This window comes from Hyla sarda, chromosome 2 (genome assembly GCF_029499605.1).
Source record: "Hyla sarda isolate aHylSar1 chromosome 2, aHylSar1.hap1, whole genome shotgun sequence".
In the NCBI taxonomy this organism is placed as follows: domain Eukaryota; kingdom Metazoa; phylum Chordata; class Amphibia; order Anura; family Hylidae; genus Hyla; species Hyla sarda.
The window spans coordinates 304,146,242-304,171,760 of NC_079190.1; the positions used below are offsets into that span (position 1 = coordinate 304,146,242).

Genomic DNA, 25,519 nt, shown 5'->3' on the forward strand with positions numbered 1-25,519 from the left:
CTGTGTGCAAATTTGAAGTAGGTTTCCCTCCAACGTTCGTTGATTACATGGGTAAGTACCTTTTGCCATCCCTGTAATATACAATCCGAGATATCATCCCCCGTTATCCATTTAGCCCAGGGAGCAAACAGAGAGGAAGGGTCAAATTTTAGTAGAGTTTGCCTAAGAGATGGGTATATTTCTGAAATGGACAGTTTGCGCTGGCCTGAACCTATTAGGTCGTCTAGGGGGTGGTTATCCGCTTCTTTAGACAGATCACCTAAGCGATGCCTAAAGAAGGAGTATATTTGATTGAGTGGGAGCAGATGTGATGATGGCAGGTGATAAGTATCAAGCAAAGATCTCCAAGAAAGCCATCTACGCCCCTCAACATCTATTAAATTTCTTACCGTGCGAAGGCCTTGATCCGCCCAAAATGACAGCGTTTGCCGGGATATCCCTGTTGGTAGTTCCGGTAGGCCATTGAGAGGGAGATGTTTGGAGACCAAGAAAGGCAGATGGTGTAGCCTGCAGACCTCCTTCCATGTCACAATGGTATCTCTTAATAAAGTAGAGTGTTTGATTAGTGGGGGCAATTTGGAGTAAGTGGTATGTAACAGCGCCACCAAATTCCACGGAGCTGCTAAATCTCGTTCCAACCCAAAGTTCACATGGAAGGAGGAGCAGTGTAGCCAATCTATCACAAAGCGAAAAAGGCATTCTTTGGGGATATTGGGGAAATTAAGACCACCTTCCTTTTTAGACAGTGTCAATTTCTGCAAGGCTATCCTTGGTCTCCTCCCACTCCAGATAAATTTTGTGAAGGCAGATTGGAGAGCACGAACATCAGTGTGGCAGAGTAATAAGGGAAGGGTTTACAGGGGGTATAAAAGACGTGCAAAACTCACCATCTTAATGAGATGACACCTCCCCATAACAGGGAGTGGAATACCTGCCCATTTTCTAAGTGCCGCTAATATTTTTGAGATCAAAGGGGGGTAATTAAGGCGATATAGGGTGTCATGAGTCTTACCTACTTTTATACCTAAATATGTTATTGATGTGGATGCTACCCGGATCCCCATTTCTATAACTTGGTCCGACCTCCTAGGTGGAACGGTACCTAAGGGGAGTAATACAGACTTGTCCACATTAATAGTATAACCAGATATAGTGCCAAAATGTTGTAAGGAAGATAAAATCCTAGGTAGAGAAGAGGAGGGGTTATCAAGGAACAGAAGGACGTCATCCGCAAACATTGTTAGTTTGATCTGCAATGATCCAACCTTTATTCCAGAAAAGACCTCCGAAGCAAGCAGATGTCTGGCCAGGGGTTCCAAAGCTAGATCAAAAAGTAATGGTGATAGAGGGCACCCTTGACGAGTGCCCCTATACAGAGGGAAGGGTCGGAAAGAATTCCCGTGGTATATACCCTAGCCATTGGTGAATGATAGGTTCCCAGCAAAAAGTCTTTAAACTTTCCCCTTATGCCAAACCGGTCCAGCACCATCCACAGCCAGTCCCATCTCACATGGTCAAAAGCTTTTTCCGCATCTAGGGAAAGCAGAGCGGGTTGCTCCCCTGGCTGAGGCTGGTGCTGGACACGATCCAGAACCGCCAATACTGTCCTCAGATTCATGGTAGCGGAGTGGTTCCTAATGAACCCTACCTGGTGAGTTCCCACTAATGTCGGCATAAACCTGGATAAGGGATCCACCAAGATCTTGGAGAGAATTTTTACATCTTGGTTTATCAAAGAAATAGGACGATAAGATCCCGGATCCGATAAGTCTTTTCCAGGTTTAGGCAGAACCTTGATATATGCAATAGATGCTTCCTAAGGAATCTGACCCGTACCCATGTATCCGTTAAATAAATATTTGAGAACTGGCAATATTTGGGGTAGTAGGGCTTTAAAGAATTCCCCTGTGTAGCCATCTGGCCCTGGAGCCCTTCCATTATGCAAGTGTTTTACTGTATACTGGATTTCTTCCTCCGTTATAGGGGCATTAAGGGATTCCCTCTGGTCCTCCGTCAGGCTAGGTAAATCCAGGCCCTGGAGAAAGGAACGGCCCAATGAAGGATCAGAGGAGGTGTCATCATAAAGTTTTTTATAAAAGTGAGCAAAGAGCTTATTCATTTGGTGGGGATTATGGTGTAATGTGCCAGTGGTATCTTTAAGCGTGGTGCAAAGGGATGGGATAATGCGACCTTTCGCCAGTCTAGCCATGAGACGACCCGCTTTGTTGCCATGGGGGAATAAGTCGGCTTCAAGGTGAGAGTGGTGAAATCTTTCTTTTCTGTCCAGCTATAATTCATAACTAGTACGGGATTGATGCCATTCCTCTCTGTTTGTATCACTAGGAGATTGCATAAAACGTGTATAAGCCGACCGTAAACGGTCACTAGCTTCTTGGAATTGCGCGTGGGCCGTGCGTTTCAGGGCTGATAAGTGCGCAATCAACATTCCCCGTAATACCGCCTTGCCCGATTCCAAAAAAAGCGTAATGTCTGGATGGTGTGCACTGTTATTACTTGTAAATTCTAACCACCATGCCCTCAAAAGTTCAACAAATGATTCGTCTTTGGTAAGAAAGGAAGGGGAACGCCACAAGATGTCAGTACCTTTTGGATATGTAGGATATAGGGTGAGAATTACTGGAGCATGGTCAGAGAGGGCGAGATCACCTATGGTCACAGAGTCTATACGTTCACTGAGTCGTCGGTCTACAATATATAATCAATTGTGGACCAAGATTGATGGGCATGAGAGAAGTGGGTAAAGTCTTTAGCGTCCGGGTATTTAGCGTCCGCCATGTGTTCACCAATGCTAAGTCTTGTATGAATGTCGGGAGTATGCAATCATGAGAGCGAGGGTTAGACTGGGATGGGATTTTACTTTTCCTATCCATCAAGGGATCTAATACTGTGTTAAGGTCTCCCCCCTGGATTTTCCCTCCGGCATCATCGGCTAGAACTCGGTCATGTAGGGCATCAAAAAAGGACTTATTTTCCCCATTAGGAGCATAGATATTATATAGACTATAGACTTCCTCATTATGTTCAAATAAAAGGTGGGACAACCTGCCTTCCGTGTCTGCAGTATGTGAAAGTACCATGTGTTTGAATGACTTGTGGAACAACGTCAGAACCCCCACTTTACCATCAACAGCTGAGGACCCATAAACGTGACCGACCCACTGCTGCTGCATCCTAAAAAAGTCAGAGTGAGACAAATGGGTCTCTTGTAGCAGGACAATGTCGGGGTGCAGTTTTTTAATAAAACGTAGCAAAAGTCTACGCTTCTGTGGTGCGCATAGCCCCTTGACGTTCCAAGATAAAATTCTTAACATTGTACCTGATTTGAAGAGGCCATAGTGCTGGTAGTCCTACATTGGAAGGTTGTGATGGTGCATGATGCAGGAGCAGGAGCAGTGGGTCTGGCACTCCAGGTAGTAGGCCACAATAAACATAGAACATAGAAATAAAACAAAAATAGGCGTTCAACAATCAGAACCCATAACCTTGCATAACAACATAAGACATCATCAGGGTACCCTAGATATGTCCCCCTCTCACAGGAAGCATTATCCATCGGGTTATGTGGCTCCCTTTTTTCAGGTGATACAAGAATAGTGCAAAACTCAGATGAGTTGACGTACAACTCCATATCAATACAGCATCTTACCCCCATCCCTCGGCCTCTACCTATGGCAGGAAGAAACTAATTTCAACATTCACCAACAGAAAATGAAACCTTGTGGGGTATAAGCAAGTAGGGGGGAGGGAGGAATAGAAAAGAAGGCAATAAGAGAAGGTGAAAGGGAGAGGGGACTATAGAAAGCAGGAAGAGAGAAAAGAAAAAAAAATTATTAAGCAATGTTCGATCAGTCGGTAACTGTAGCACCTCTTTTATAAGGCTGACGATGACAGCAGGCGCATCACAATGTCATGGAGTCCCAATTGAAGAGTGAGTGCAGAGTAAGACTAGAAGGGCATTTGGAAAATAAGATATCCAGGATGTCCAGGACCTAAGTCTGGTGAGGATTGACGGTCGCTCCCTCGACGTCTTCGAGGTGAGTGGGGCCTTTTTCTTCGTTCCATCGGACCCGGTGGGCCGGGTGAATCCCCAGCCCTTGACCTGGGGCGTCTATCTTCTCTAGGTGAACGGGAACGGCTGCCTGATCTCCGGGACAGGGAATTACGTCCCCTGGAGGGGGAGCGTGATAGATTTAATGCGGCCTCGGCCGCCTCTGGAGTGTTATACACCGAGGATGCCCTGTTTGCGTGAAATATTCTCAGCATGGCCGGGTACTGCAGCTGGAACCTCCTGTTGCGTTTATGAAGGGACGTGCAAATGGCGCTGAATGCCCTCCATTTTTTTCGCCACTTCCACCGAAAAATCCTCAAACAGGAGGAGGCGCATGCCTTGTATAACAAGTGGTTGGGATAGTCTGCGATACGCCCTCAGCAGATCAACTTTATCATTAAAGTCTAAAAAACGGAGAATCCCTCCGCGGGGGCGGTTTGCCAGCGGGTCAGAGTCCCTTTGTACGGACATGGGAACGGGACCTATGCGGTGAGCACGCTCCACCCTACAGGGGTGAGACATGCCTAGTGCCTTTGGCAAGTCGAGTTCACAGAAACGCTGCAGGTCCTGTGGCAATACTGATTCTTTAACCCCCACAATTCGCATGTTATTCCGGCGGGACCGATTTTCCAAGTCCTCCACCTTATCAGATAGTCTAGCAAGTTCCAGTTCAGCTGCACGCAATTTATTGCAAGTGCGGGTCTCATTATCTTCTATAGAGGAAATTCTCTGTTCCACTTCAACTATCCTGACTGTGTGATCAGAGATCTCCAGCTGAAGGTGCTGGAGTGCATTTTTTAGAGCCTCCTCTACTATCAGTTTCATGCTGGGCGCCATGCGGGTAGACGTCTCAGTGGCCAGGCGCTGATAATCTAAGTCCATATTATAGTTGTGGTGGTGGTCACTGACCTGCGATTCTGAGGAGCGCTGCGAGCCGGTGGGGACATTTGTGCAGGAGGAGGAGAGAGGAGTCTGTACGTCCGCTGCTGCGCTCAGGTCCATATCTGCGCAGTCAGCATGAGTAGAGTCAGTAGGTGTCGGGGAAGATGGCGCCGCGGCCATGTTGGGAGCGCCACGCTGTTGCTGTGTATGGAGCGGGTCTTTTGGCGTCGCTAATGGCGGAGGACCGCGTTGGAGGTAGCGGTCCATGTGCTGCGTGATCAGCAGTCGGGGAGTGAGCTGCGGAGCCATCTGAGTTGCCGGTACATGCCGGTACAAAGCAGATCAAGGCCTGAGGGACGGGAGCGCTCCCTTTACACGTCCTGCATCCCCTGCGCCGGAACCGGAAGCCTGTCAATAACGGTATAAGTTATCGGCTATCGGCCCTAACCTCCACAGATTATTGGTATCGGCCCTAAAAAATCGATATCGGTCGAACCCTAGCACCTATAACTCCAGTTCCTTCGGAACTCCGGCCTGCTCTTTCCCGGTCGCCAAAGATCAGGACCTTTAGGACTTCTTCTTGGAACTGGAGGAATGTCCCTGTGTTGCCAGCATACTGGGACAGTACAAAAGCGTTTTACATGGCAACCTGTATTATGTAGACCGCAACTTTTTTGTACCATGCCCGTGTTTTCCGCATGGCCATGTATGGCTTGAGGACTTGATCAGAAAGATCAACTCCCCCCATGTACCGATTGTAGTCCAGAATACGGGCTTGAGGACCGGTGTTATGGTACCTCGCACAGGGACAGGTGAGCTACCGTGGTCAGCATAAGGACATCCCTCTTATCCTTATACCTGACCAGCAACAGGTTTTCATGGGTAAGGGCACGGGACTCACCCTTGGGCATAGGTGTCTGGATCAAATTTAGAGGGAGGCCTCTCTGGTTTTTCCACACGGTCCCACAAGTGGACGTGGATCTGGCGGTAAGGGATGTGAACAGAGGGATGCTGGTATAAAACTTGTCCACGTACACGTGGTAACCCTTATCCAGCAATGGGTGCACAAGCTCCCAAACGATTTTCCCGCTAACACCCAGAGTGGGGGAACAATCTGGGGGTTCAATACAGGAATCTCGCAGAGGTACTCTCACAAAGTTTATAGAGCTTCACGCCATACCGCGCCCGCTTCGAGGGAATATACTGGCGGAACATGAGTCTCCACTTAAAACTGATAAGAGACTCATCTACTGAGAGCTCCCTGAGAGGTACGTAGGCCTCCCGAAATTTGGCCCCAAAGTGATCACTTTGGGGTGGACATGCCTCATTATCTGCATAATGAAGGCATTTCCGAATGGCCTTGAACCACTTCCGTGTCATGGCCATACTGTAAAGCGGGGTCTTGTATAGGACGTCCCCGCTCCAGTACTGCCTGACACTTGACTTTTTGACTAGGCCCATATGCAGCATGAGGCCCCAAAATGTCCTCATTTCTGCTGCATCAATGGCGCACCATTCATTGGGCCTGGCCAAAAAAGAATCAGGGTGGTGGGCGATGAACTGCTGGGCGTACAGATTCGTCTGCTCCACCATCAGATTGACAAAACTGTCACTGAAAAAATAACTGAAATAGTCAATTTAATTGAATCCAGAATTGTCAGTCCGGATTCCGGAGTCGTCAACAAACTCCGGAACCCATGGCTGATAACCCTCTGGGGGTCTCCAGACAGGTTCACCGAAAGGGAGCTCCGGTACACTTGCCTGGGGGGTCGGACTCCTATTACCAGCGGCATTGTCGCTTGTACTAGTGCCGGCCACTGGGCCACTATCATGGGGGGTGCGTGGCCTCACCTGGTGGCATCTCCGCCGCCGTACAGGTGACTCATCATCAGTACTAGATGATGAGGAGGACGATGAAGAACACAGGAATGTAGGATCTTCATCGTCCTCACTGACCGATTCGGAGTCGGAGGCAAGAAAAGCGTATGCCTCCGCTACCGAAAATGCCCGGCGAGCCATCGTCTTTTTTTCTACAGTGACGGGGGCGGTGGCAGGGATGGGTTGGTCAGGATGTGTGTGTGTGTGTGTGTGGGGGGGGGGTATATAGTGTTGTGTGTTTGGTGTAACTTTATCTATAACGGTGTGTGATTAAAAATTAAATAGGGGGGAAAAAATAGGGCTGGGGTCCCCCAAAAAATGGGGGCAAATCGCAGCGCTCTGAACCCCTAATAGGGCCCGGGTCTCACTGAAAAAACTGCAGAGGACCCTTGGGGACCTATTAGGGGGTCAGGGGGGATTTTTTTTTCTTTTTACCCTACCTTTCCCTGGGCTGTGCTCTTTCCCTGATCTATGGGGGGCTTCTTTTCTTCTGTGGGGGGCTCCGATCTTGGCAGAGGTGGGGGGTCCCTGACTTCCTCCAGCAGCTCTGACCGCTGACTGAACTCAGCCAGCCACGGGAACTGCAGGAGGATGCCGTTAACCCCTCCCCTGCCAGCTGCTATTGGCTGGACGATCGTCACGAAATCGCCACATCCCCATAGATACAGGAGGTGATTGGGGGTGTATCCTACACGCCCGATCACCATGTATCTCCGGGTCAGCGGGTCACCTGTGACCCGCATCACCGGAAAAGACGCAAATCGCAAGTGTGAATTCACTTGCGATTTGCGCCGATCGCCGACATGGGGGGGTCTGATGACCCCCCCTGGGCATTTGTGCGGGGTGCCTGCTGCTCGATATCAGCAGTCACCCCGGTCCGATCCCTGCCCGCTGTGTAGCTGGGACCGAAATTCCCACGCCCGTACATGTACGTCAGGGGTCCTTAACCCCCATTTTAAAGTCCTTAAGGACTGAAGGTGTATGGATACGCCCGTGGGAATTCCGGTCCCCGACGCTCGCCGGGCGGGGTCCGGACCGGGATGCCTGCTGATATCGTTCAGCAGGCATCCTGGCATATCGCCCAGGGGGGTCCTGAGGTCCCCCCATATCGGCGATCGCAGCAAATCGCTGGTCAATTCAGACCAGCGATTTACTGGTACTGATCAGCATTTTTTTTGTGGTGAAGACGCTTTTTTCGGGTTATAGCGTCTTTTTTATTTTCTTTTTTGCACCTATAGTCGGTCCGTGCCACTAGTAGCAGGCTTGTGCTGTGTGGACGGACCGTACCGGTGTGTGTGCAGGTGCTTTTTTTTCGGGTTTTAATCGTTTTTTTTATTTTATTTTTCGGGTTTTTGTGTGGGGGTCTGTGTACGTGCCACCAGCCACTGTTCTGGGCTGAGTGGCCAGACCCTCCACAGACTTCTGCGCCCCCTGCCACCACCAAGCGCTAATCAGTGTGCACGCCACTGATTAGGTGAACGCTTTTTTTTTTGGTGCAGGTTTTTTTGCGTTAGAAGTCTCTTTTTCTTTTCTTTTTTTTTAAAGTTTATTAGTTAATGTATGTCTATGAGTCGACCGGAGTGAACCGCAGACTCCGGTCGGCTGCTTTTTCGGCCGTATGCGGTTTCCCGACCACAGGCAAAAACTTGGTCGACCACGTTTTTGCCTGCGGTCAAGAAACCGCATACAGACGAAAAAGCAGCCGACCGGAGGCTGCGGTTCACTCCGGTCAGCTCATAGACATACATTAACTTCGGTTCCCGAATACGGCGGGCGCCGTGATTAAGCCCCGCCCACCCCTCCTCCCAGCCGTATACGGGAACCGTAGTTCAAATTGTAGTGTGAACCCAGCCTTACTTCTATTAAAAAATCTTTAGCCTTCCAGTAGCAGCTGTATGCTACAGAGAAAATTGTTTTCTTTTTCAATTTCTTTTTTGTCTTGTCCACAGTACTCTCTGCTGACACCTGATGCCTGTATCCAGAACTGTCCAGAGCAGGAGAAAATCCCCATAGCAAACCTATGCTGCTCTGGACAGTTCCTGATACGGACAGAGGTTTCAGCAGATAGTACTGTGGACAAGACAAAAACGAAATTAAAAAATAATAGAATTTCCTCTGTAGCATACAGCTGCTAGCAAGTACTGAAAGGATTGAGATTTTAAATATAAGTTATTCACCAATCTGTTTAGCTTTCTGGCACCAGTTCATTTAAAAAGAAAGTTATCCACCGGAGTACCCATTTAACCCCTTAGCGCATATGGACGTTTATGAACGTCCATATGCACGTCCCCATATATAATGCGCGCTCACGAGGTGAGCGCGCATCATACCCGGTGGGTCCTGGTTGCTATAAGCAATCAGTACCCACGCTAATGCCGGACATCGCCGATCGGGCTGATGTCCGACATTAACTCTGTAGACGCGGCGATCAACTTTGTCTAAAAGTGCAAGTAAAAGCATCCTGGCTGCTCACTCGGGCTGATAAAATCGTGATGTCCCGATCAGCTAGGACGCAGCAGGAGGTCCCCTCATCTGTCTCCTGCGCTTCCGATCGTCGATTGATTGCTCCAAGCCTGAAATCCAGGCTTGAGCAATCAACCGCCGATAACACTGATCCCTGCCATTGAATGCAATCAATGTACCATTTGAATCATTTGAATCAATGTACTGCATGTTATAACATTGCAAAAAAAAAGTTAAAAAAAAAAGTTAATAAAGATCATTTAACCCTTTCCCTAATAAAAGTTTGAATCACCCCCCTTTCCCATTAAAAAAAAAACTGTGTAAATAAAAATAAACATTTGTGGTATCGCCGCCTGTGTAAATGTCCGAACTATAAAAATATATTGTTAATTAAACCGTATGGTCAATGGCGTACACGCAAAAAAAATTCCAAAGTCCAAAATAGCGTGTTTTTGGTCACTTTTTATGCCATAAAAAAATTAATAAAAAGCGATCAAAAAATCTGATCAAAACAAAAATGGTACCACTAAAAACTACAGATCACAGCGCAAAAAAATAGCTCTCATACATGGAAAAATAAAAAAGTTATAGGGGTCAGAAGTCAATTTTAAACGTATACATTTTCCTGCATGTAGTTATGATTTTTTCAGAAGTACGACAAAATCAAACCTATATAAGTAGGGTATCATTTTAATCGTATGGACCTACAGAATAAAGATAAGATGTTATTTTTACCAAACAATTTACTGCGTAGAAACTGAAGACCCCAAAAGTTACACCATGGCGTTTTTCCTTCCATTTTGTCGCACATTGATATTTTTTTTCCATTTCGCTGTAGATTTTTGGGTAAAATGACTGATGTCATTACAAAGTAGAATTGGTGATGCAAAAAATAAGCCATAATTTGGATTTTTAGGTGCAAAATTTTAAGGGTTATGATTTTTAAAAGGTAAGAAAGAAAAAATGAAAGTGCAAAAACTGAAAAATGCTCCGTCCTTAAGGGGTTAAATCTCCACTAATGTATCTATTTTTCATTCCAAGTAAAGATTCTAAATACAGAACTCTGTATCATCTTAATTTCTAGGCTGTACTTGTGAAACAGATGCGTGAAGAGCAACAAAGAGGAAAACTTGTGGAGTCCAAGAGAAATAGAGAGATTGCTCAGCTGAAGAAGGAGCAACGTAGACAAGAGGTAAAATATATATAACATTGGACAATTGCTAAAGCAAAGTTAAAGGGGCATTCCGGGCAAAAACATTTTATCCCCTATGCAAAGGATAGGGGATAAGATGTCTGATCGCCCGGGGCCCGCCACTTAGACCCCCCGCGATCTCCCTGCAGCACCCGCATTCTATGCGGGTGCTGAATCTCCAGTTTCGGAAACCTCCGGGTTTCCGGGACTGGGGACGTGACGTCACACCCCCTCCATTCATGTCTATTGGAGGGGCGTGACGTCACGTCCCCAGTCCCGGAAACCCGGAGGTTTCCAAAATTGCAGGGAGATCGCGGGGGGCTCAGCAGCGGGCCCCCCGCGATCAGACCTCTTATCCCCTATCCTTTGGATAGGGGATAAACATTTTTTGCCCGGAATACCCCTTTTAATGATATTAAAACTATAAGAATAAGTTAACACTGTGTTAGAGGCTTTCATCACCATTTTTCTCACTAAATATATTTCCAAAGTTGCTTTCACCAGATGTTGGTAATTACAAAAGTAATCTATACATACAAAAAGAAAAGAAAAAATAAGCTCAGAAATGAATTTATGTGTAACGGATATTTATTTAATACTGTTATGTAATACTGTGTATAAAAGCCTTTGTTGGTAATGACAGCTTCAATACGCCTCCTGTATGGAGAAAACAGTGGCGTGCATTGCTCTGGTGTGATGGTCCATTCATTCACACAGTCTTTAAATCTTGAAGGTTCTATGGACCTCTTCTATGATTATGAATCTTGTTGGAAAGTCGAAAGTGGAAAGACAATAATTTCACCATAAATTTACCTCAACCAGGTGCTCCTCGCACCATTTCTGACAGTGGAGTGAAAATAATAATCAGAAGAGTTGTCCAATAGCCAAGGACCACTTGCGGAGAAGTTTAAAAAGAGCTTGAATTAGCAGGTTCTGTTGTTTTGAAGAAAACAGTAAGTAATGCTGCCATGTGCTGTATGCACACTCAGCATGCAAGATTCCATTGCTGAATACATTATATTTACTGAGACATTCTTGACAAAAATCTGCTGTCATCTACCAGAATGATGAAGATGAAACGAGGGTGGCCATTTTAGCAAGACAAGGATTCCAACACACAACCAAGGAAACTCTCAAATGGCTTCAAAGTAAGAAAATAAAGCTTCTAGAATGGCCCAGCCAATAACCTGACTTAAATCTCATTGACAATCTCTCCCTGTGACATTTCACATTATTACACATAACTTAATTTCTGAGCTTATTTGTTTTGGTTTCTTTCACAAGCAGAGTCTGAGAGGACACTGCAAACCTACATAGCCAGAGCTAGCTGGACGTAAAAGCAACACTCCATTGGCCAAAGGAACACAAGACAGTATAGGCTAGGGCTTTGCCACAGAAACCACAAGCTTTGCTAACAAACAGGGAAAATCAAATAGATACACCTCTTAGGCTTCGTTCAGGTCACGTTTTTTAAATAAGTTTCACATGTCAGTTTTCAAAAAGAAAAATTGCCTGTTAACCCCTTAAGGACCACGGGCATATGGGTACGCCCTGACGCCCTGTTACTTAAGGACAGGGCGTCAGGGAATTCCGGTCCCCGCCATTCGCTGGGCAGGGACCGGACCGGGATGCCTGCTGAAATCATTCAGCAGGCACCCCTTGCAAAGCCCTGGGGGGGTCCTGAGATAGATTCAGATCGGTGATTATGGGTCAATCCGGTCACCAGTGACCTGGAAAAAAAGGTGATTGGTGCAGTTCAAGTCGGCACCAATCACCCATGCCCAGCAGGAGTGAGGTGGCACTGGTGCTACCTCACGATCGGCTTGATTAGCCAGACGGACCGGGGGGGGCATCGGCGGTGGAGGGGGTGATCGGCAGGGGGGGGGGGGGGTTGGTGTGGGGAAGGTTACCCTGGTCCGGTGTGGCGACGGACCCCAGCGGAGGCGTGGTCCCCAGCGGCGGCGGTCTTCGGCGGAGGGATTTAACAGCAGGAGGTAAGCGCTGTTTGCCAAAGGGCATGCTGGGAGTTGTAGTTTTGCAACAGCTGGAGGCACATCTGCAACTCCCAGCATGCCCTTTGGCTGTGTGGGCATGCTGGGAGATGTAGTTATGAAAAATTGTGGGTCCAGCTGTTTCATAACTACAACTCCCACCATGCATGGACAGCCAAAGGCTATAGCTGGAGGCACACTGGTTGCAAAACACTGAGTTAAGTTACCAATTCTCAGTGTTTTGCAACCAGTTTGCCTCCAGCTGTTGCATAACTACAACCACAAGCATGCACAGACAGCCAAAGGGCATGCTGGAAGTTGTAGTAGTATGTCTCCAGATTTTGCATAACTACAAGTCGCAGCATGCCTAGTTTTTGCAACAGCCGAAGGCACACTGGTTGTTAAACACTGAGAGTTTGTTACCTAACTCAGTGTTTTGCAACTATTGTGCCTCCAGCTGTTGCAAACTACAACTTCCAGCATGCACTGATATACTGTACATTCTGGGAGTTGTACTTTTGCAACAGCTGGAGGCACACTGGTTGCGAAACACTGAGTTAAGTAACAAACTCTGAGTTTTGCAACCAGTGTGCATCCGGATGTTGCATAACTACAACCCCCAGCATGCACGGACAGCCAAAGGGCATGCTGAGAGTTGTAGTTTTGCAATAGCTGGAGGTTTACCTCCCCCCCCCCCCATGTGAATGTACAGGGTTCATTTAAACGGGAAGGGGGTTTACAGCGAGTTTCTCGCAGCAAGTATGAGATGTAGTAAATTTTCTGCTGCAGCTCAAACTCCTAGCGGAAAACTCGCTGTGAACCCCCGCCTGTGTGAAGGTACCCTAAAAACACTACACTACACTAACACATAATAAAAAGTAAAAAACACTACATATGCACATACCCCTACACAGTTACCTCCCCCCCTCAATAAAAACAAAAACGTCTGGTATGCCAAAATGGAGCCTCCAGCTGTTGCAAAATAACAACTTCCATTATTGCCAGAAAGCCATTGACTGTCCAGGCATTCTGGGAGTTTTGCAACAGCTGAAGGCACCCTGTTTGGGAATCACTGGTGTAGAATACCCCTATGTCCTCCCCTATGCAAATCCCTAATTTAGGCCTCAAATGCACATGGCGCTCTCTCACTTCGGATCCCTGTCGTATTTCAAGGCAATAGATTAGGGTCACATATGGGGTATTTCCGAGAGAAATTGTCTAACAAATTTTGGGCTTTTTTTTCTCCTTTCACCCCTTATGAAAAGGTAAAGTTGGGGTCTACTCCAGCATGTTATTGAAAATGTTTTTACACTAACATGCTGATGTTGCCCCATACTTTTCATTTTCACAAGAGGTAAAAGGAAAAAAAGACCCCCAAAATTTGTAACACAATTTCTCCTGAGTACCGAAATACCCCATATGTGGACGTAAAATGCTCTGCGGACGCACAACAAGGCTCAGGAGTGAGAATGCCAAATTTGAGGTGATTTGCACAGGGGTGGCTGATCGTTACAGTGGTTCTGACTTGAAGGCCATGTGCGTTTACAAAGCCCCCATGGTGCCAGAACAGTGGAACCCCCCCACATGTGACCCCATTTTGGAAACTACACCCCTCACGTAATGTAATAAGGGGTACAGTGAGCACCCCCCCCCCCCACACACACACACACACACACATAGGTGTCTGACAGATTTTTGGAACAGTGGTCCATGAAAATGAAAAAAAGTCAAACACCAGTGGGGTGTAAATGTTCACTGCACCCATTGTTACATTCTGTGAGGGGTGTAGTTTCCGAAATAGAGTCACATGTGGGGGGGGGGGGTCCACTGTTCTGGCACCATGGGGGCTTTGTGAACGCACATGGCCCCTGACTTGAATTCCAGCCAAATTCTTTCTCCAACAGCCCTATCGTGCCCCTTCTCTTCTGAGCATTGTAGTTCGCCTGCAGAGCACTTTACATCCATACATGGGGTATTTCCATAATCAGAAGAAATGGGGTTACAAATTTTGGGGCGCATTTTCTCCTATTACCCCTTGTAAAAATGTTACATTTGGGGGAAATCAAGCATTTTAGTGAAAAAAAATTTTTATTTACACATCCAACTTTAACAAAAAGTCGTCAAACACCTGTGGGGTGTTAAGGCTCACTGTACCCCTTGTTACGTTCCTTGAGGGGTGTAGTTTCCAAAATAGTATGCCACATGTTTTGTTTTCTTTGCTGTTCTGGCACCATAGGGGCTTCCTAAATGTGACATGCCCCCCCCAAAACCATTTCAGAAAAAGTAATTCTCCAAAATTCCATTGTTGCTCCTTCCCTTCTGAGCCCTCTACTGCGCCCGCTGAACACTTTACATCCACATATGAGGTATTTCCTTACTCGAGAGAAATTGGGTTACAAATTTTAGGGGGAGTTCTCTAAAAATAAAAAAACTGGGTCCACAGGAGCATGCGAGTGAGAAAAATTTTGATTTTGAATTCTCTCCTTCACTTTGCTGCTATTCCTGTGAAACACCTAAAGGGTAACACACGTACTGAATGTCATTTTGTATACTTTGCGGGGTGCAGTTTTATAATGGGTTCATTTATGGGGTATTTCTAATATGAAGGCCCTTAAAATCCACATCAAAACTGAACTGGTCCCTAAAAAAATTCAGATTTTAAAGATTTAACCCCTTAAGGACCACGGACGTACCGGTACGTCCTTGGTCCTGCTCCTGTAATATAACGCGGGGTTACACGGTAACCCCGCATCATATCACGGCGGGCCCGGCATCATAGTGAAGCCGGGACCCGCCACTAATAGCGCGTGGTGCCGATCGCGGCACCGCGCGCTATTAACCCTTTAGCCACGCGCTCAGAGCTGAGCCACACGGCTAAAAGTGAAAGTAAAAACTGCCGGTTAGCTCAGTGGGCTGTTCGGGATAGCCGCGGCAAAATTGTGGCATCCCGAACAGCCTGCAGGACAGCCGGAGGGTCCCTACCTGCCTCCTCGCTGTCCGATCGCCGAATGACTGCTCAGTGCCTGAGATCCAGGCATGAGCAGTCAAGCGGCAGAATCATCGATCACTTGTTTCCTATGAGAAACCAGTGATCAATGATGAAGATCAGTGTGTGCAGTGTTATAGGTCCCTATGAGAGCTATAACACTGCAAAAAAAAAAGTGAAAAAAAAAGTGAATAAAGATCATTTAACCCCTCCCCTATTAAAAGTTTGAATCACCCCCCTTTTCCCATAAAAAAAAAACACAGTGTAAATAAAAATAAACATATATGGTATCCGAATTATAAATATATATCGTTAATTAAACCGCTCGGTCAATGGCGTACGCGCAAAAAAATTCCAAAGTCCAAAATAGTGCATTTTTGGTCACTTTTTATATCATTTAAAAATTAATAAATCAATGAATCCTATCAATGCAAAAATGGTACCATTAAAAACTTCAGATCACGGCGCAAAAAATGAGTCCTCATACCGCTCCATACGCGGAAAAATGAAAAAGTTATAGGGGTCAGAAAATTTTAAACGTATTAATTTTCCTGCATGTAGTTATGATTTTTTCCAGAAGTACGACAAAATCAAACCTATATAAGTAGGGTATCATTTTAATCGTATAGACCTACAGAATAAAGATAAGGTGTCATTTTTACTGAAAAATGTACTACGTAGAAACGGAAGCCCACAAAAGTTACAAATTTTTTCAATTTTGTTGCATAATGATTTTTTTCTCCGTTTCACCGTAGATTTTTGGGCAAAATCACTGACGTCATTACAAAGTAGAATTGGTGGCGCAAAAAATAAGCAATCATATGGATTTTTAGGTGCAAAATTGAAAGAGTTATGATTTTTTAAAGGCAAGGAGCAAAAAACGAAAATGCAAAAACGGAAAAAACCCCGGTCCTTAAGGGGTTAAGAAAAATTGGAAAATTGCTGCTGAACTTTGAAGCCCTCTGATGTCTTCAAAAAGTAAAAGCATGTCAACTTTATGATGCCAACATAAAGTAGACATATTGTAGGTGGGGTAGGCAACGGGGTGACGTAATTGCGTCTATTGTAATGTCTATTTTCCTTACAAGCAGAGAGCTTCAAAATTCGAAAAATGCTAAATTTTTACATTTTTCATGACATTTGGGAATTTTTAATCAAGAAATGATGCAAGCATCGGGAAAATTTACCACTATGTTAAAGTAGAATATGTGACGAAAAAACTATCTCGCAATTAAATTCATAAGTGAAAGCATCCCAGAGTTATTAAAGGGGTTATCCAGGAAAAAAAACTTTTTTATATATATATATCAACTGGCTACAGAAAGTTAAACAGATTTGTAAATTACTTCTATTAAAAAATCTTAATCCTTTCAGTACTAATGAGCTGCTGAAGTTGAGTTGTTCTTTTCTGTCTAAGTGCTCTCTGATGACACGTGTCTCGGTAGCTGTCCAGAGTAGAAGCAAGATGTCAGCAGAGAGCACTGTTCCCAGACAGATAAGAACAACTCAACTCCAGTAGCTGATAATTATTGGAAGGATTAAGGTTTTTTAATAGAAGTAATTTACAAATCTGTTTAACTTTCTGGAGCCAGTTAATCTAAAAAAAAGTTTTTTCCTGAAATACCCCTTTAATGCTTAAAGTGACAGTGGTCAGATGTGCAAAAAAAAAACACAAAACGTTCTGGTGCTTAAATGGGTACTCCGGCGCTTAAACATCTTATCCCCTATCCAAAGGAGATAAGATGCCTGATCGCGGGGGTCGCGCCGCTGGGGACCCCCGTGATCTTGCACGCCGCACCCCATTTATAATCAGTCCCCGGAGCATGTTCGCTCCGGGTCTGATTACCGGCGACCACAGGGCCGGCGGCGTGTGACGTCACGCCTCCGCCCCCGTGTCACATGGGGCGGAGCCATGACGTCACAACGCTCCAGCCCTGTGGTCGACAGTAATCAGACCCGGAGCGTGACTGATTACAAACGGGGTGCCGCGTGCAAGATCACGGGGGTCCCCAGAGGCGGGACTCCGGCGCTTAGACATCTTATCCCCTATCCAAAGGATAGGGGATAAGATGCCTGATCGCGGGAGTACCCCTTTAAGGTGAAATTGGGCTTGGTCCTTAAGGGGTTAAACACATCCGTTACCGCATGCATAGATCTTTTTTGCAGGTTCCGTTCCTGCATCTTTTTTTTTTAAACAGATGCAGGACGGAGCCTGCAGCACTTTTTTTTAAAGCTATAATGCAAAATATCCCTTCCCCAAAATTGACACTTTTTGTAATCTGGTAGCGGTGGGAAGGCTGAGGTACCTTTGTCCAGCCCTTAAAAATGAAGCCAATCCACATGTCGACAGAAAAAACTTCCCTTCCAAACAAATTATGTTTCCTTGAAACGAACTTTCAATTAATTTCAGAATAGGAGAAATGATTATGATGATGATGGCTGGGCTGCCCTGTTCCCCATTCTTGTGGACCATCTGTATGGAGAAAGTTATCGGTACTATGTACCACTCACCAGGTTCTGATGATCCAGATTGAAAAAGCTGGATCAGGAATATCAGCTAAAGATCAATACAGACTTCTCTAAACAGACTTTCAGAAAGAATCTGAGTCACGGCAGCCGAGCTGTCATCATCATCACCATCCTGAACAAGTACAACCTGAACAAGATATGGGGACCCCCTGGGAGTGAAAAGGACAAATGGACCGAACCGTTGCCTACATGTGGTCCCCAATTTTGAGCCCTGTGCTTTGTTAATGTACAGATATAGGCTGTAGGGGTAAATTCAAGAAATCTTCCCCTTTGGAATACATGGGCCTATTGTGCTCTATGGGAGGAGGTTACAGCTTGCGCTGAAGCTAAGCATGTGAAACGAGGACAACGATGTGTATGGGAGACTGATGATTTAATGTATGATTTCAATTTTCCCGGGGACCTACAGTTTAAAGGGGTACTCCGATGCAAAACATTTTTTTTAATGAACTGGTGCCAGAAAGTTAAACAGATTTGTAAATTACTTCTATTAAAAAATCTTTACCTTTCCTGTACTTTTTAGCAGCTATTTTCTACAGAGGAAATTCTGTTCTTTTTTAATTTATTTTTTTGTCTTGTCCACAGTGCTCTCTGCTGACACCTGATGTCCGTATCAGGAACTGTCAAGAGCAGGAGAAAATCCCCATTGCAAACCTATGCTGCTCTGGACAGTTCCTGACATGGACAGAGGTGTCAGAAGAGAGCATTGTGGACAAGATAAAAAAAGAAATAAAAAAATAACAGAATTTTCTCTGTAGCATACAGCTGCTTAAAAGTACTGGAAGGGTAAAGATTTTTTTAATAGAAGTAATTTACAAATCTGTTTAACTTTCTGGCACCAGTTCACTGTTTTCCACCGGAGTACCCCTTTAACTATGTGGTTAGTTATTTAATTGTGGTTGACATATGTAGGTCAGTGGGTTAAGTGAATAGAAACCAAGATCAAAGGAGATTGCCAATAAATCAATTAAGATAAAGTGGAAGCAATAAAACATTGAAAGCATCAATGGAACCTCTGGGCTAATATTACTATGTATTCCTATGGTAATGGTTTTGTACAACACTGACATCTGCTGCCTGTTTAGAGCTATTACAGTATTTTCAGCCCAGCCATTAATTCCATTAAAGCCTTATTTGTTTTATTGCTTCCACTTAAACTTAATTGATTTATTGGCAATCTCCTGATTTTGGCTTCTATCCATTTACCCCACTGTATATATGTCAATCAGAATTAAAGAACTAACCACATATTTAAACTGTAGGTTCCCCAGGAAAATTGAAATCACACCTTCTATCAGTGTCTGCCAGCATTTGTACGCTGTGCACTTTTCGGAAAAAATTACGGTATATGTTATCTTTATTCTGTAGGTTCATACAATTAAAATGATACTCAACTTATATAGGTGTTTGGTTTACTTAAAAAAATAAAAAAAAATAAATAAAAAAAAAATAAAAAATATATATATATATATCTTTTAGCATGAAAATAAGTTTGCTTAACATTATCCTCTTCTGACCCCTATGACTTTTCTTTGTTTTTCCATATACAGGGATGTATGAGGGCTCTTTTTTGCGCCTTGATCTAAAGTTTTCATCGGTACTTTTTTTTTTTTTTTTTTTTATGGGACTTTTTTATCGCTTGTTTATAAAAAAAATTCTGCTATATGAAGTGACCAAAAATATGCATTTCTGGACTTAACTATTAAATACATAGAAAGAAGCATTTCAGCACCTTTCTTAAAGGGTACCTCTCATCAAATAAACTTTGGATATATTTTAGATTAATGAATGTTGAATAACTTTCCAATAGCATGTTAATGAAAAATATGCTTCTTTCTATTGTATTTTTCCTGATCAGTCCTGTCAGCAAGCATTATTTCTGACTCATGCTGGAGTCCTAAACACTCAGAGCTGCCAGCCTGCTTTGTTCACAGCCAAACAGGCTGTGAACAAAGCAGGCTGGCAGCTCTGAGTGTTCTCCTTTGTTAACAAAGCAGACTGGCAGCTCGTAGTGTTTAGGACTCCAGCATGAGTCTGAAATGCTTGCTGCCAGGACTGGTAGGGAGACCCCTAGTGGTCATTTCTTCAAAGTGGAAAATTAAATAGAAAGAAGCATATTTTTTTATAACATGCAATTGTAAAGTTATTCTGCATACATTAATCTATAATATATCAAAAGTTTTTTTGATGAGAGGTACCCTTTAAAGGACAACCCACTGAATCACCCACCCATCTGTTTATCTAGTTTGACAGAAACTAATATGTTTAACTGATAGGAAATTCACCAAAACAAAGGTCCAAAAAGTGAGCCAAAAAAAAAAAAGCACTTCAAAATGCATCAGTTAAACATATATGTTAAACACATCAGTTAAACTGAAATAAAAAAAAATGCAATGTGAACGGAGTCTTACAGAGACCTTTTTGTAGGCCATCACTTGGGACTGAATTAGTTCATATAAATTTGCATTGACAAGGTGCTGGATTGCTTTTTTGTATGGATTACTTGGGTTGTCATTAACATCTGGTGAAAAGTTCATGTCAGTAGCACCTTTAGAAATATATTTAGTGAGAAAAATGATGATATGTTCAATATTTACCGTATTTATCGTCGTATTTATCGTCAATATTTACCGTATGTTATACGCCGAGCGGGCACTTTAAATCAATGAACTGCAGTGGCTTTGCAGGTGCAGAGACCTGCCGTCGCTGCTGGCTTCTCTGCCCCTGCCTGTCCTGGGGTCTAGAGCCCTGCTGCCGGCCCTTCTCTCCCCCTGCTATCGGTGCCGCTGCCCGTTCTCTCCCCCTGGCTATCGGTGCCGCTGCCCCATTGCCGGCGCCGATAGCCAGGGGGAGAGAAGCGGCGCCGACAGACAGGGGGAGAGAGGGGGCAGCGGCACCCATTGCCGGCGCTGCTGCCCCGTTGCCTCCCCCATCTCCGGTTGTATAATTACCTGTTGCCGGGGTCGGGTCCGCGCTGCTTCAGGCCTCCGTTGTGCGTCCCCTGCGTCGTTGCTATGCGCTGCGAGACGCAATTATGTCACTCGTCATTGCGCAGCGCCGTGCAGTGCATAGCAACGACGCATGGGACGCACACCGGAGGCCTGAAGCAGCGCGGACCCGACCCCGGCAACAGGTAATTATACAACCGGGGATGGAGGAGGCAACGGTGCAGCGGCGCCGGCAATGGGTGCCGCTGCCCCTTCTCTCCTCCTGGCTATCGGCGCAGCTGCCCCATTGCCGGCGCCGCTTCTCTCCCCCTGGCTATCGGCGCCGGCAATGGGGCGCTGGCACCGATAGTCAGGGGGAGAGAACGGGCAGCGGCACCGATAGCCAGGGGGAGAGAAGCGGCGGCAGCAGGGCTCTAGACCCCAGGAAAGGCAGGGGAGAGAAGCGGGCAGCGACGGCCTCTCTCCCCCTGCCTTGCCTGGGGGTGTATCGAGGTATACGCATGCACACACACGCACCCTCATTTTACCAAGAATATTTGGGTAAAAAACTTTTTTTACCCAAATATCCTTAGTAAAATGAGGGTGCGTGTTATACGCCGGTGCGTGGTATACCCCGATAAATACAGTATTTAACCTGCTATAGATGGCTGGAATCTTTTCCCAATAACTACCTCTGACAGAAGACTCTGACATATGCAAACATAGTGTCATATATGGTCCATGGGCATCCATTATGCATAAAAATATTTTTTTTTTTCAGGATGCCACTATATTGAACTGCATAATTAAAGGGTAACTCCGGTGGGAAAAAATACGTTTTCAAATCAACTGGTGCAAGAAAGTTAAACAAATTTGTAAATCACCTGTATTTAAAAATCTTAACCCTTCTAGTACTTATCAGCTGCTGTATACTACAGATATACTACAGAGACATTTGTGAAGTTGTTTCCAGCCTGACAAAAGTGCTCTCTGCTGACACCTCTGTCCAGAGCAGGAGAGGTTTTCTATAGGGATATTATTCTAATCTGGACAGTTCCTGACACGGACAGTGGTGTCAGCAGAGAGCACTGTTGTCAGACAGAAAATAAATTCACAAATTTCTCTGTTTTATACAGCAGCTAATAAGTACTGGAGGGATCAAGACTTTTTTTTTTTAATAGAAGTAATTTACAAATCTGTTTAACTTTCAGGCACCAGTTGATTTGAAAACTTTAGTTTTTTACTTGTTTCCACCGGAGTTCCCCTTTAAGTACATATTTCAAACAGGTATGCTGGCACTAAGACACTCTTCTGGTATTCATCGGGTCAGCTCTATGGAAATGATTTACATATCCACTGGAAGCATTATTAGTGCGTACACCAAATGTAGAGGGGAGAAAAAATTGTTTTGTTAAAAAGGCTATACTTATACCACAAATGACATATCAAGTGTTTTCAACAATATTGAAGCAAATAAATTAAGAATCATTTTATGTAAATCTACAGATCCAGATTAGAGCTCTAGAATCCCAGAAGCGACAACAAGAACTTGTGCTAAGACGCAAGACTCAAGAGGTTAGTAAAATTTCTGTATGTATAGAGAAGATAGTGTACTTAAAGAATTGTTGAGAATTTGATCCACTCTTATAATGTGTACCTCAGTTGTATAGCTTAATTCAGACAACACACTCCATTCTCCATTCATTTCAATTTTGGACAAAGTAGGAGGAGCTTTGTTGCAGATTATCCTAGCTAAATTCAATGGTGGTGTAATCTGCAATCAGATCTTTCTAAATCTGCAGTAAAGTCTGCAAGTGTGGAAAAGCTATTAAAATATATGAAAAAAAACGGAATACTCACCTTTTTAGCAGCAAATCTTCTGTGTGTCGATTTGTCCTCCAATAATAAAATAATGTTTAGTAGTGGTTTGTGCAATGGTGATTATTATGCGCTCTCCAGTGCCAACCCTAAATGATGACTCCTCAAGCAAGGCAAATCAAGCAAGAAACTACTTGCCCAGTTAGCCTTGTACACACTAGCGGAACTTGTGTGGAATGTCTGCACAGACAATCCGCTATGACAAGTCTATCCATTTTGCAGAGTACGCAAGGAAATGCACTGCTGTCTATGAGACGGGACATTCCCCACATGTTTCTAACATATGAACCTGGCTTAATGTCCAATCTGCATATCTCTATACCATATGGTTGTCTTTCATCATGTCATGTCTGACTAACAGCATTCAGAAAAATTCCATCCTTTACCAGATGATAGGTCAGGAGGCAAATGAGGGACATAAAATTTAATCTAAATGCTAAAGTATTCCAATATAATATAGAACGTTACAAATTATTAAGAAAAAAACCTGAGGACATTTCCTTTTGCCAATATTCTCTATGAATAAACTTGAACTTTATAACCCAACAATTTTTTTTAGCTCAAAGTGAGTTAGGGACCAAGGGTAATACCTGAATTTACGAATAAAGATAAAGAGAGTAAAAAAAGGAACACAATAGCGCCCCTGGTGAAGTACGTTAGGCACAGGTAGTGAGATGCTGGTAATAACACTCACCCTGTGGTGTTGCGCTCAGAGCACAACATCTGATCTCGCATATATCATAGAATGGGATCCTGCAGCTTGATTCCCCTGATCCCAGGCAGCGTCTGGTCCGGTAATAGTATAGGCAGCAGAAGAAACAAAAACGGAACTTATTCCAAGCGCCAGATCCCTTGAGGTGGTCAGTCTGGACTCAAGGCGCACGGCAATCCTCGATACGCACACCATACAAGTGGAACAGCAGCCAGCGCCTGTTAAAACTTCACATTTATTGAAAACACTTAAAGGGGTAGTCCAGTGGTGAAAAACTTCTCCCCTATCCTAAGGATAGGGGATAAGTTTGAGATCGCGGGGGGTCCGACCGCTGGGGCCCCCTGCGATCACTCTGTACAGGGCCCCGGCTCTCCGGCCAGATAGCGGGTGTCGACCCCCGCACGAAGCGGCGGCCGACACGCCCCTCAATACATCTCAATGGCAGAGCCGGAGATTGCCGAAGGCAGCGCTTCGGCTCTGCCATAGAGTTGTATTGAGGGGGCGTGTCGGCCGCCGCTTCGTGCGGAGGTCGACACGCCCACTTCCCGCGGGCTCTCGGGGCTCCGTACAGGAGATCGCAGGGGGCCCCAGCGGTCGGACCCCCCCGCGATCTGCAACTTATCCCCTATCCTTAAGATAGGGGATAAGTTGTTCACCACTGAGTCACCACTGGACTACTCCTTTAAAAATCTATATGGATAGCAGTGCAGGAACACGGAGAATTAGAATCCAGGCAAAACTTCTAGAATTACCTCCTAGCCGACATGTTTCAGGCTCAATGGCCTTTAGTCATGGCATCTAAAGTCCCTTTCTGTCTGCATTTTCTCCAGCACTTATGTGATGAACTAAGTAATTAAAAAAATAGTTAAACAAAAAAGAAAAATAGAATATGTCAACAGATAAGAACCATTTAGCCCATCTGGTCTGCCCAATAATCTGAATACTATTAATAGTCCCTGGCCCTATCTTATATGGAGGATAGCCTAATGCTTATCCCATGCATGTTTAAACTCATTCACTGTATTTGCAGCGAGATCTTCTGCAGGAAGGCTATTCCATGCATCCACTACTCTCTCAGTAAAGTAATACTTCCTCATATTACTTTTAAACCTTTCCCCCTAGTTTTTCTTCTTTTAACCCCTTAAGGACTCAGTTTTTCCCTAGGGGAGCTATAACACTGCAAAAAAAAATGGAAAAAAAAAGTTAACAAAGGTAATTTAACCCCTTCCCTAGTTTGAATCACCCCCCTTTTCCCATAAAAAAAACCACGCACGGTCAATGGCGTATGCGTGAAAAAATTCCAAAGTCCAACATAGCGTATTTGAAATACGATAGTGTAAAAAATGAATAAAAAGCGATCAAAAAGTCAATGCAAAAATGGTACTGATAAAATCTTCAGAACACGGCGCAAAAAATTATCTTTTAAACCGGCCTATACGCGTAAAAATTTTAAAGTTATAGGGGGTCAGAAGATGACAATTTTAAACGTATAAATTTCCTGCATGTAGTTATGATTTTTTTCAGAAGTACAACAAAATCAAAACTATACAAGGAGGGTATCATTTTAACTGTATGGACCTACAGAATAAAAATAATGTGTCATTTTTACCAAAAAAAATGCACTGCGTAGAAAAGGAAGCCCCCAAAAGTTACAAAATGAAATGTTTTCTTCAATTTTGTCGCACAATTAATTTTTTTTCTGTTTTGCCATGGATTTTTTTGTAAAATGACTGTCACTTCAAAGTAGAATTGGTGGTGAAAAAATAAGCCATTATATGGAATTTTATGTTTAAAATTGAAAGCGTTATGATTTTTAGAAGGTGCTGAGGAAAAAATTTAAATGCAAAAACTGAAAAATGCTGAGTCCTTAAGGGGTTAAAGGGGTACTCCTGATATTGGCGCCGATATTGGTGTCTCTGTCCTCCGGTCCCTGTTTTCTTCCGCTTCTTGGGGGACAGTGAGTCATACTGCACGAGTCATACTGCACTCAGCTTATTTCTGGCCGCAGCAAT

The 25,519-nt window shown here is 44.5% G+C and overlaps 1 protein-coding gene across 5 annotated transcripts in view; it reads left to right on the top strand.

The window, feature by feature from the left end:
• The window catches only part of KIF21B (kinesin family member 21B), a 768,527-nt gene that overhangs the window by 351,122 nt on the left and 391,886 nt on the right, over positions 1 to 25,519 (top strand). For all 5 annotated transcript variants that reach the window (XM_056557611.1, XM_056557612.1, XM_056557613.1 and 2 more), the window contains 2 exons: positions 10,377 to 10,484; positions 22,424 to 22,492. In XM_056557611.1, the coding sequence (XP_056413586.1) occupies positions 10,377 to 10,484; positions 22,424 to 22,492 (177 nt within the window). The remainder of the gene's footprint in view (positions 1 to 10,376; positions 10,485 to 22,423; positions 22,493 to 25,519) is intronic.